We start from the raw sequence: 13256 nt of genomic DNA, 5'->3' as shown, positions 1-13256 counted from the left end.
AGATGGCTAAGGACTCAGCTGCTCGGATTGAGTTGGGCAGGTCATTCCACCAGGAGGGAACATTTAATTTAAAAGTCCGTAAAAGTGACTTTGTGCTTCTTTGGGATGGCACAATCAAGCGATGTTCACTTGCAGGACGCAAGCTTCTAGAGGGCACATAAGTCTGAAGTAATGAATTTAGGTAAAGGGGTGCAGAGCCAGTCCCTGTTTTGTATGCAAACATCAATGCCTTGAATTTTATGCAAACAGCTATTGGTATCCAGTGCAAATTGATAAATAGAGGTGTGACGTGTATTCTTTTCGGCTCATTAAAAATTAATCTTGCTGCCGCGTTCTGGATTAATTGTAAAGGCTTGATAGAACTGGCTGGAAGACCTGCCAAGAGAGCGTTGCAATAGTCTAGCCTGGACAGAACAAGAGCTTGAACAAGGAGTTGTGCAGCATGTTCGGAAAGAAAGGGCCTGATCTTCTTAATGTTGAATAAAGCAAATCTGCAGGAACGGACAGTTTTAGCAATGTGGTCTCAGAAAGTTAGCTGATCATCAATCATAACTCCAAGGTTTCTGGCTGCTTTTGAAGGAGTTATGGTTGATGTGCCTAACTTGATGGTGAAATTGTGATGAAACGATGGGTTTGCTGGAACCACAAGTAGTTCTGTCTTGGCAAGGTTGAGTTGAAGGTGATGGTCTTTCATCCAGCAAGAAATGTCTGTTAGACAAGCTGAGATGCGAGCAGCTACCGTTGTTATTTATCTTATTTAGCTTATTTTTAAGCTAATTGTTATTTATCAATTTATTACAATTATGGTAAGGCAGCATAAGCCTTATAAATGAAACGGGCAATTGGATCTGACTTCTGAATCATCTAGTATTTACATCTCTGTATTACTCTTTGATGAACAAATCCATAAATAATGGCAAACAAATCTGCCTGTGATTAAATGATTTAACCTCTTCTCAAGTTAAATTCTTGCTCTCTTTCTCTCTACTCTCATTTCCATTGGCAGAAAGTGGTTTGAGACACATTCCTGACGCTCCCCTGCGGGCTCTGGGGTGTCAGTGTGTAGGCAGACCAGAGTGGGTGGAACATTTCTGATGAAAATAATTGATCAAAAGAGATTTAAAATAGTGAGGGCAGAGCAAAGCCAAACAAATAATCACTCACTCACTACGCAAACACTCACAGGACAGTAGCAGAGCTCAAATACCTCTGTAAAGAACTGTGTAGAGCAAAGTATAATGAACAAATTTATAATGGACTTAAAAGGAACATTCTGGGTTAAAAGCAACTTAAGTTTACTTGAAAGCATCTGTATTTTATCACAGAAAATTATTTTGACTCGTCCTTGGTTTTAAGGTTAATTAAAGTTTTAAAAAAGAAATAGAAATAAAAACAGTGTTGCAATTTTATTGCTGCTAAACGGTATAAATAAGAATAGTTTTACACACTTTACAAGTTACACCTAAATTTGTTCTGTAAAAAAAAGTGTTTAATGCTGCATAATGCAACAATTTGCATAAGAATGGCTTAAGTTTGTATTTGTGTGGCAATTTTGTAAGAATGGTTTTAAAACTTTACAATTTACACCAAAATTTGTTTTGTAAACAAATGTTTTAATGTTGCATGATGCAACAATTTATGTAAGAATGGTTTTACGAACACTTTAAACCAAAACGTATATTTGTACTAGACATCGAGACAGTTTAACTAAGAATACTTTACAAAACTGTAAAATTTACACCAAAATTTGTTTGGCAATATTTAAAGCAGAAATTTGTTCTGTAAACTAATGGTGTAAACAGTTGACATAAAAATGGTTTTGTGAATAAGCAAAATATGTGTGTTCCCTTTCAGTCGGTCACTCTTCCCCTTCCCGGGCCTAGAGGCATTCGTCTGGTCTAACCGGCGGTGCCTATATGGCTTGCGGGGAAGCTGCTTCTGCCTTACACGCTGTGGCGTTACTGCAGGTGTCCACACTTGTGGTCCAGGAGAACCATCTCTGGCTGAGTCTGGTTGAAATGAGGGACGACGACAAAGATCAGTTCCTTAATGCCTGTGTCCCAGACTGGCCTCTTCGGTGACGTGGTCGAGAACCTGGCCCAGCAGTTCTAGGCTGCACGGGAGCAGACTGAGGCGGTCCAACCTTCTGCCCGCCGGGCAGCTGCTGCCTCCACCCGTCCACCGGTTGCAGCACCCCAGCCTGCTCGCCCCCTGCGTCCACCCCGCTCCCGCACCACATCCGCAGCAGCCTCCAGCAAGTGGCGCCGTAGAGCTGGGCGTAGGCAGGCCCACCCGTCCTGGCCCCCGTCAAACCTGGCGGTGAGCGGAAGAGCAAGAGGCCCCGGGACAGGTGGCCCAGAGAGGTAGCCGCTTTCTGGGGGATGGTGAAAGCACCTCTCCCTCCCCTGGAGGAGGGCCGGGGGAGAATCTGGAAATCTCGACAAGAGAGCGGTTTTCTCTGTCTCTGGGTCCCAGGAGGGCACGGAGAGTTGCGGACGGCCAAACACCGGACCTCCTTCGCCAGATGGCAGCAGCGGGCGGTTCGAGAGCGTCAACAAAGGCCCTACTCACGCACCCTCTGCCAACCTTTGGAACCAGGTGAGCCCTGCACCACACTCAGGCCTGCTCACAAGCTGCCCGAGATGGGTCCCTGTGTTCCACCTCGCTGCCCCACGGCAGGTACGGCTGTGGTTCCACTGGTCCCACTTGTACGGTTTCTAAGCGCCTGGTCAGTGCTACCCAGCCCGTCTCGCTGGCTCCTGTGGACCATCAGCCTTGGCTATGCGATTCAGTTCGCCCGGCATCCCCCCAAATTCAGCGGTATCCGCTTCACTACAGTGAAAGCGTCCGATGCCCCTGTTCTGCGGGAAGAGATCGCAGTCCTCTGGCGAAGGACCCGATAGAGCCGGTCCCTCCAGCCGATATGAGGATGGGGTTTTACAGCCCTTACTTCATTGCACCCAAGAAAGGCGGTGGGTTACGACCGATCTTGGATCTGCGAGTTTTGAACCGGGCCCTTCGTCGGCTACCGTTCAAGATGTTGACGCAGAAACGCATCTTTGGGTGCGTCCGTCCCCGAGATTGGTTTGCAGCGATCGACCTGAAGGACGCTCCGGCACCTCAGCCTGTTGGGCCTTCGGGTCAACTGGGAAAAGAGCAAACTCTTGCCAACGCAGAGGATCTCTTTTCTCGGTATGGAGTTGGATTCGGTCGAACAGACAGCACGCCTCACAGAGGAACGTGCACGGTCGGTGCGAGCCTGCTTGAATACATTCAAGGGCAGAACAGCGGTCCCACTGAAACTTTTTCAGAGGCTCCTGGGGCATATGGCGGCCGCAGCGGCACTTACACCGCTCGGCCTGTTACATATGAGACCACTCCAGCACTGGCTTTATGGCCGAGTCCCGAGGTGGGCGTGGAAGCGCAGCACTTCGGGTCCAAGTTACACCGGCTGGTCGCCAAACCCTCACCCCGTGGTCAGATCTTGCGTTTCTCAGGGCAGGGGTGCCCCTAGAGCAGATCTTCAGGCATGCTGTGGTTTACACGGATGCCTCCACCACCAGCTGGGGGGCCACGTACAACGGGCATGCAGTCTCAGGGGTTTGGACAGGCCCGCAGCTGCAGTGGCACATCAATTGCCTAGAGTTGTTAGCAGTGCACCTTGCCTTGAACCGTCTCAAAGGTCACTTACGAGGCAAGCATGTGCTGGTCCGAATGGACAACACGGCGACCGTTGCGTACATCAACCGACAAGGTGGTCTGCGCTCCCGTCGCATGTCACAACTCGCCCGCCACCTCCTCCTTTGGAGTCGGAAGGTTCTGAGGTCACTTCGTGACGTTGACATTCCGGGCCTGCTCAACCGTACAGCCAACGAGCTGTCTCGAGCAATGCTCCCGGGAGAATGGCGACTCCATCCCCTGACGGTCCAGCTGATTTGGAGACGGTTCAGAGCCGCTCAGGTAGACCTGTTTGCTTCTCCAGAGACCGCTCACTGCCAGTTGTTCTAATCCCTGACCGAGGGAACTCTCGGCACGGACGCACTGGCACACAGCTGGCCGCGGGGCCTACGCAAATATGCATTTCCCCCAGTGAGCCTTCTCGCACAAACACTGTGCAAAGTCCGGAAGGACGAGGAGCGAGTCTTGCTAGTGGCGCCGTATTGGCCCACTCGGACCTGGTTCCCCGAACTAGTGCTCCTCGCGACAGCCCCTCCTTGACTGATTCCTCTGAGGAAGGATCTACTGACTCAGAGATGGGGGACCGTTTGGCACCCGCGTCCAGACCTTTGGAAACTCCATGTCTGGTCCCTGGAGGGGACGCCGAGGTTCTAGGTGACCTACCCCAGGAGGTAGTGAACACCATCACTTCGGCAAGAGCACCGTCTACGAGACACACTTACGCCTTGAAGTGGAACCTGTTGTCGAGTGGTGTTGTTTTCGCCGAGAAGACCCCCGAAGATGCCCAATTGCGGTCGTGCTTTCCTTTCTGCAGCAAGGGCTGGAGCGAAGGCTGTCTCCCTCCACCCTCAAAGTCCAGGTTGCCGCTATTGCTGCGTACCATGACCCCGTGAATGGGAAGTCTTTAGGTAAGCATGACCTTGTCATCAGGTTCCTTAGAGGGGGCAGGGGGTTAAATCCTTCCCAGCCCCCCTCCATACCCTATTGGGACCTGACTCTGGTGCTGAAATCACTACAGCGGGGCCCATTGGAGCCTTTGCATTCAGTCGAGCCAAAGTTTTTTTTCATTGAAAACTCTGCTCCTGCTTGCACTGGCCTCCATCAAGAGGGTAGGGGACCTGCACGCATTTTCGGTCTACGATTCGTGCCTAGAGTTTGGGCCGGCTGACTCTCAGGTAATCCTGAGGCCCGGCCCGGCTACGTTTCCAAGATTCCCACTACACCCTTCAAAGACCAAGTGGTGAACCTGCAAGCGCTCAGACTGGAGGAGGCAGACCCAGCCCTGGCTTTGCTCTGTCCCGGCCAAGCATTGAGATGTTATGTAGACCGGACACAAAGCTTCAAGTCCTCAGATCAGCTCTTTGTCTGTTACGGAGGCCGGCAGAAGGGGAATGCCGTCTCTAAGCAGAGGATGGCCCACTGGATTGTGGCGTGGGTGGAAGAGCAAGCGGCCCTGAGACAGGCGACGCAGAGATAGCGGGATCTGCTCTTCGCACCACTTAAGGCCAATCTTGGAGTTTTGAACCAGACCCTTCATCAGCTACCGTTCAAGATGTTGACGGAGAAACGCATCTTCGAGTGCGTCCATCCCTGAGATTGGTTTGCAGCGATCGACCTGAAGGACGTGTACTTTTATGTGTCGATCCTTCCGTGGCACAGACCATTTCTGCGGTTTGTATTCAAAAGGACGGACCCTTGGGGCTGTCCCTGTCTCCCCTTGTCTTCACGAAAGTCGAGGAAGTGCCTCTTGTTCCCCTCAGAGAGCAAGGTGTTCGTGTCCTCAACTGTCTAGAGAATTGGCTTATACTACCACAGTCGCGGGATCAGTTGTGCAAGCACAGGAACCTGGTGCTCTGGCACCTCAGCCTGTTGGGCCTTCGGGCGCGGCACTTGTCGGGTCTAAGTCACACTGGCCTGTCACCAAACCTTCACCCTCTGGTCAGATCTTGCATTCTTCCGGGCAGGGGTGTCCCTAGAACAGATCTCCAGGCATGCTGTCGTTTACACGGATGCCTACACCACCGGCTGGGGGGCCACATACAATGGGCATGCATTATCAGGGGTTTGGTTCATTCCGGGCCTGCTCAACCGTACAGCCGACGAGCTGTCTCGAGCAATGCTCGCGGGAGAATGGCGACTCCATCCCCAGATGGTCCAGCTGATTTTGAGACGTTTCCGAGCCACTCAGGATTCATGCCTAGAGTTCGGGCCGGCTGACTCCCAGGTAATCCTGAGGTTCCGGCCCAGCTACGTGCCCAAGGTTCGCACTATACCTTTCAAAGACCAAGTGGTGAACCTGCAGGCGCTGCCCCCAGAGAAGGCAGACCCAGCCCTGGATTTGCTCTGTCCCGTCCAAGCAGTGAGATCCTACATAGATCGGACACAAAGCTTCAGGTCCTCAGACCAGCACTTTGTCTGTTACGGAGGCCGACAGAAGGGGAATGAAGCACTACCACAGGGATCCCAATTCGTCTGTCGCTGATGTGACGTTGAGTGTGACCGACTGAAAGGGTACATCTCGGTTACATATGGTAACCCACTCACCAGCTCGGCTCCTCATCGAAAACCTGGCATGCATTCCACCTGCTGCCTTATTATACTCACGCTGTGATCAGCGGCAGCTGGATGCAATAACTGCATGCCAATGTGCATTGGCTCATTTAGCTTACAGCTGAAGTAGTTTGGTCTATCGAAGCGATATCCTAATTTGTCAGTAACCGACGTGACGTCTCCATTCCCTCCTTCAGGGAACGAGGGTTACCATACATAACCGAGACATTCTAATGGTGCATGATGCAACAATTTACATAAGAATAGTTTAATTTTATATTTGTGTTTCAGAGCAAGACATTTTTGGAAGAATAATTTGACAAACTTTACAATTTATACCAAAATTCAGTCAGTTTACATAAGAATACGTTTAAGAACTTTACACTTTACATTGGCATTGCATGAAGCAATAATTTATGATATATATATATATTAAAAAAAATATATATATATATATATATATATAAAAAAAAATATACACATATATATATATATATACATTTGAAAAATATTTTACACAGATTTTTTTGTAAGATTTACATAAGAATGTTTTTGAACAATTTAAGCCAAAATGTATATCTCTGCTAAGCAACAAGAAATTTGTTCTGTAAACAAGTGATGTAAAAATGATCTATGAATTGAAGTTTGTGTTCTTCACAACATGATTGTTTTATGAAATTCATAATTAGCACCAAAATTATTTCTGTAAACAAATGTGTTTTAATGCTGCATTATGGTTTTATGAAACATTTAAACCAAAATGTATATTTGTGCTACAAAACAAGTTTACCTAAGAATAGTCTTTCAATTTACAACAAGATTCATACTGTAAACAAATGCTTTAACACTGCTTGATGCAACAATTTTTTTTTTTCATTTTAAACCAATATTCATATCTCTACTTCACAGAAAGGCAGTTTATTTAAAAATATTACGATCGAGCACTAAAACAAATGTGTTAGTGCTGAACAATGCAACAATTTATGCAAGATTAGTTTTAACGAACAGTTTATACAGAAACCAATTCTACTTTGTGTTTAAAATGAGTCCCATCATGGGGAATTTGAGTTTCACGCTTCATGCGACTGTAAAAATTTTAATTTTAAAAAGGGGAAAAACTGTGAGCAGGAATTCCAAACAGTTTGGGTGGCGAGCTTTCTTCGCACAAGTTTCCCACCTCATTCACACTGTGAGTACAACCCTGTGGTTCTCACAGCGCAGGCTTGGCACATGAATTTAGGAACAGGTGCCAGCCCAGTGTCACCTCTATAGAAGATTAGCAAGGATTGGCCGTGGAGCGCACTGCTCTGGACTCCGCATACAGTGGGCATCACGGGCACCTCCGGCGGGCACTTTGAGGTCTTGCCACATGGCATGCACACACAAAGCGAACACAAAGGCAGCCCTATGGATTGTCACCTCGAGTAAAGTGTGAACTGGCATGCGGCATGGCACACCTGCACATAACGGATGGCCAAAATCAGCTATATTCAACAATGGCTGCATTTATAAGTTCACAGTGAGTTTAACATATTAATTCATTAACATATATGATGTGAGTAGGCTATGTACTGTATATCTTGAATATGTAGTCTAAATGTGATTTTACTAAGCTAAAAATACTATTAACATACTATTCAGTAAAATAGATAATGTAAATCCAGAGTTGTAAATCTGAAAACATATTGTTTTGCAATGTATAAATATATAAATGTATAAATATATATTTATAATATAGTAATATTAGTGCTGTCAAATGATTAATCTCGATTAATCGCATCCAAAATAAAGTTATAGCTTACATAATATATGTATGTGTACGGTGTATATTTATTATGTATATATAAAGACACACACATACAGCATATATTTTTTTAAATATTTATATGTATTTACATACATATATGTATATTCATATATTTTATATTACTTAAATATATTTAAAATATAAACATAACATGTTTTTTTTTTATATATACATGTATGTGTATTTATATCTATACATAATAAACATACACAGTATACAAACATATTATGTAAACAAACTTTTTCTGGGTTTGTAAACAAACAAACTATTTTGAATGTGATTAATCGCGATTAATCGTTTGACAGCATATATATATATATATATACTGTATATATATAAAATACATATTCAGACTTGTATATCTTGTTGTATACTTACATAACTAACTAACATATAACTAACATATATAATAAGAATAATTTTAGTAAGAATATGTATTTAGAAAAATGTGTATAGTCAGACTATCTGTAAGTGTATTCATATTCCTTAAGACTTATAGTTACTTATATACAGGTTTATTATTAACATGGGTGCACATAAGTGTTCTGCAGGTCTGCATGCGTCACCAAAATAAGAAATGCACTGTGTAAATTAGTTCAGACCACGATTTGCATACCGACATGCTTTACAGCTGTTAAGGCACAATTACCATTTTAGATCGACAAACTGTACTGTATAAGATCTCTATTCAAATTGAAAGCATAAATCTAGGCTAACATTTTCAAAGCACAATGCAAAACTGTGACATTTCATTCACTGACGCTCTACAATTGGCAGCGCTAAACCCGGAAGCACATATACTTACTTGCTGATTTTAAGTTTGAAAATGAAAAATTTAAATAATTCTAATTAAAAATAATAATCAAGGTTCAAATAAAAATAATAATAATAATAAAAATATTAGCATTTTATTTTTAAGTTTACTATAAAATAATTGTTTTGTATTCAATACTCCCTTTTTTATTTTAAAATAAAATATTATTATCACACTTTATTATTTAGTTTATTTTAAAAAATAATAATAAAGTGCAATAATATTATCACTGTTATTTATCAATTTTTTAAAGTTATATTTGATGGGTCACACCATTTGCAATGTGAGGACCAAACCAAATCTCCACGTTCTCATATGAGAACCAGACTGAACTTATGTGCACCCCTGATTATTAACTAAAACTAAAACCTTAAAATATAAATTTTCATTACTTATAATAAAAAAAAAAAATGTTCTCATTTTCATTTAGTTTAACTTGATGTACTAAAATAAAAATTATAATTATATTATTTAATAATAAAATTGACAAACACTCGCAACTGTAAACAAACTGCAAACTGAAAATTAAAATTGTAAAAATAAAAATATTAATTAAAAATTAATTCAGATAGATAGATAGATAGATAGATAGATAGATAGATAGATAGATAGATATTTAATAAGATCAAATCAAATTACTGCACTAAATATTCTTATTTATTTATTTATTTATTTTCTTACAAAACTAACCTTATTGTATCTGCCCGGTGACTGTTATAGTGAAAACACGAATTCAGAGCATTCACATCAAAACAACACTCCTGTTCATTCGTACATATGATTTCTAGAACATTTTGCCCAAAGCTTTTTATCTTTGATGGTTTGGATGAGGGCTTCTTCGTAGTTAAGCCATAGTTCTGTAAAGGTCAGCGTATGCATAAAACTTTTCAGCTGTCCTTTGTAAGGTGAACTTTACTCACATAAAAGAAAATTGTTGGGAAATGTCAGCTCCTGGATCTGTCAACATATGGCTGGATGTGACATATATTTGAATAGCGCGATCCAGTAATAAGACTTGAGACTGACATTCACTTTATACAGTAAAAAAATGTATTACAACAACTAAACCTTTTCTTAATACAGTTCTGATGTCTTATGTGGTGATTCCCAGTACATTCTAGTGAAGTTTAAGAAATTCTGCCGCAGTATAGACCATTTTCAGCAACACAGCACCTGCAGTAATACCTGCCTGTGTGTTTGTGCCCCTGAAGAAAACAGCTGCGGCGGACAAGATCTAAGTCTCTTTAAAGCTCCATCCTCCTCCTCTCATCCTGAAAAAATCTGTCTTTTGGGAGGAATATTTGCGGTACGCTCTGTCCTTGCCTCAACCTGGCTTGTGAGGTCAGGAAAAGCTGAATATCAAGCACAAACTTGTCTATGATGTGGATATTAGCTACTCACTGCCACTTTTAAATAGATGTCACTGTTAAGTGAAGTGTCTAAGTATATTTCAAAACATGTCCTCAGATAACACTAAACCCAGCACAGTGGAGTCAAGAACACACTGAATAAATATGATTCAATAAAAAAACAAAATAAATAAAAAACTGAATAAGATTCACATCTACAGGCAAAATTATTTTACATTTATTGTCAAATAAAGTAAAAAAGTAAAATTGAATGTTCATGATGCAACAATATATGCAAAAATGGTTTTATGAAAAATTACTCACAGAAATTAGCTTTGTAAATAAATATGTTTGCCCTGCATAATGTAGCAATTTACATAAGAAAAGGTTTTGTGAAAAATTTGCACAGAAATTTGCTCCGTAGAAGACTTAGTCAGCACTGCGTGATTTGTAAATTTATGCAAGAATGATTTTACAAAAATTTGTTTTTGAACTGTATGATGCAACAATTTATATATTAATAATTCACGAATATATATGAATAATTTGCACAGGGATATGAAAAATGAATTAATTCTGCACTCCATGATCAATTGATTTTAAGTGGTTTTCTGAATGATTTGCACAAAAATTGTTCTATAAAAATGTATCATACTAATAATTCAAACAGACGTTTGGTCTATAAACAAATGTTTTATCAATTTACTTAAAAATATTCATGTTGTTGAATGATGATACAATTTAGGCAACAATGGTTTTATGGAAGTATATGCATGTTGCTGAATGACAATCCATTTTGTTAAAAACAAAAGTTTTGTGCAGCGATTTACGCAAGAAAGCTTTTCCGATCAATTTGCACAGAAATTTACGCAGACAAATTTGTCAGCACTGCTTGGTGAATCAATTTAAGCAAGAGTGTTTTACAGACAATTTGTTTCTTGAACGATACAACAATTTATATACAATGGTTTTTACGAACAATTTACACAGAAAATGAATGTGTCAGTTTACGCAAATGGTTTAATGAACATTTTACATGAAAATTACTTTTTTTATTAAATTTGTTCTATAAACAAATAGTCTCAGTACTAACAAATTACACAGAAGTTTGTTCTGTAAAGAAATTTGTTGGTGCTGTATAATGTGAGAATTTACATGGGAATGGTTTTATGAACTTTTTAAGCAAAAATTTGTTTAAGATTCAAGTTGACAAGCAAAATCTTCCTATTTATCCAAATGGAATTTTATATTAGAGATAACATTTAGTGATATTCAGTTCAACTCAAAATTTCAATTTATTCATAAAATCTGACAACTGGAATTAGACAGTATTAGAATTAAACTTTATTCAGAGATAAGGTTTGTATCCTTTGCTGTCGCTTAGATCCTTTATTGTCTATTCGTTCTGATATTTTTTTCATGAAATGGTATTCACAACTAATTTTACATTAGGCATATTTTGGAGTATTTTAGAAAGGCAGCATTACCTAACAACAATAGAAATAATAGCCCACGCGGCCTTCGAGTAAGCACTTGTAGAGAGAGTCCCAAGCTGCTAAAATTTAGAAAGATCACTGCTACATTTCCAACTAGTCAAAGGCCAGTTATTGTAAAATGCATGTATTGATTTCATTTTGTAGCATAAAAAAAAAACACTCTCTCTGTAAACAGGAGAACTGTTCAAGGTAAGGGTTTCATTTTTTTCTGGCAGTGTGACTCATTCAGTGAAATTATATAGAGATGTCAATTTATCCATTTTATAATTATAATTATTATTATTTAATGCAAAGACACAGCTGCAGAAAATACATGGTTACATTTTATAATTTGCAATTTAGCACAATTTTTCCCTGCTTCCCATGGCTGTATCAAAAAAACAACAACACACCACCAACCACAACACAACAACAGAACATCTTTTTTTGTTTACTTGACATTCAAACGGGGTCACTGTAGATCAACAAGGAAACAAACTGCACACCAGATGAATTGTAAAATACATACTATTGAGTATGAAAAATGAATCAGTTTACCTTGATTGTGGGTTTCTTGGTGGAAAATCCTCGGTACCATCCTGTAATAGACAAAATACAAATGTTAATTGAGAAACATTGGAAATTTTAGAATAATAATAATAAATGAAATACCCACAAATCAGACTGACATTAAAAAATAAATACTAAAATAATTTGATGTAACGTACCAAGTATGCACTATATGGAAGCCCATTTCCACCACTGAATAAAAAATGTATAAAGCTAATTGCGACTTTTTATCTCACAATTCTGACTTTGTTTTCTCGCAATTGCAAGTTTACATCTGGCAATTCTGTATTTTTTCTAAGAACAGTGAGATATAAACTCACAATTGTGAGTTATAAAGTCAGAATGGCTTGATTTAAAGTCAGTATTGCAGGCTATAAACTTGCAATTGTGAGTTATAAAGCCAGAATTGTGATATATAAAATGAAATTCTGACTTTTTTCTCAGAATTGCGTGATATAAATTCACAATTTCAAGTTAAGTCAGAATAATGAGATTTAGACTCACAATTTAACAACAACAAACTGTTTCCCCCTCAGAACTGGACATTATAATTTTAAATTGTGAGTTTATATCTTGCAATTCTGATTTTACACCATGCAATTGCGAGTTTATATCTCACAGCGCTCCCTATGATCAAAACGTAAATTTAAAGTGTATTTGGGGGCATCTTACTGAAGTGGGTGTCCTGGCCAATGTAGCTTTATACATCTGTAATATTCACCCATGAAATAGATATTTAAATATCAGTTTGTTGTTTTGTTTTGTCAACATGCTGAACTCTATGCTGCATGCACACATACACTTGAATTTTTGACTCTGAAAAAGTGCTTCACTGCATCACTAATGCATCGAATCGAATTTTTACTGCAACTATGCCGTGATGAAGGCCATATCTTTTAGATGAGGTGGAACATAAAGACTGGAACTTATAGTACACTAAGGTCTGGGCCATCAATTTCACTGGCTGATGTCCAAATCATCTCAGAAATATTCTGCCTCCCAGCAGATTCACC

At 40.5% G+C, this 13256-nt stretch overlaps 1 protein-coding gene across 11 annotated transcripts in view; it reads right to left on the bottom strand.

Annotated features, from left to right (window-relative positions):
- Nucleotides 1-13256, bottom strand: part of dock3 (dedicator of cytokinesis 3) — a 189812-nt gene that overhangs the window by 127460 nt on the left and 49096 nt on the right. For all 11 annotated transcript variants that reach the window (XR_006157940.1, XM_042749368.1, XM_042749366.1 and 8 more), the window contains one exon: nt 12232-12272. Coding sequence is in view for 10 of the 11 variants with exons in the window: in XM_042749368.1 (XP_042605302.1) it covers nt 12232-12272 (41 nt within the window). In the remaining variant the exon portion in view is untranslated. The remainder of the gene's footprint in view (nt 1-12231; nt 12273-13256) is intronic.

This window comes from Cyprinus carpio, chromosome B22 (genome assembly GCF_018340385.1).
Source record: "Cyprinus carpio isolate SPL01 chromosome B22, ASM1834038v1, whole genome shotgun sequence".
Taxonomy (NCBI): Eukaryota; Metazoa; Chordata; class Actinopteri; order Cypriniformes; family Cyprinidae; genus Cyprinus; species Cyprinus carpio.
Note: the sequence above shows the minus strand (reverse complement) of the source record. Positions and strands in the feature narration are given on the sequence as shown.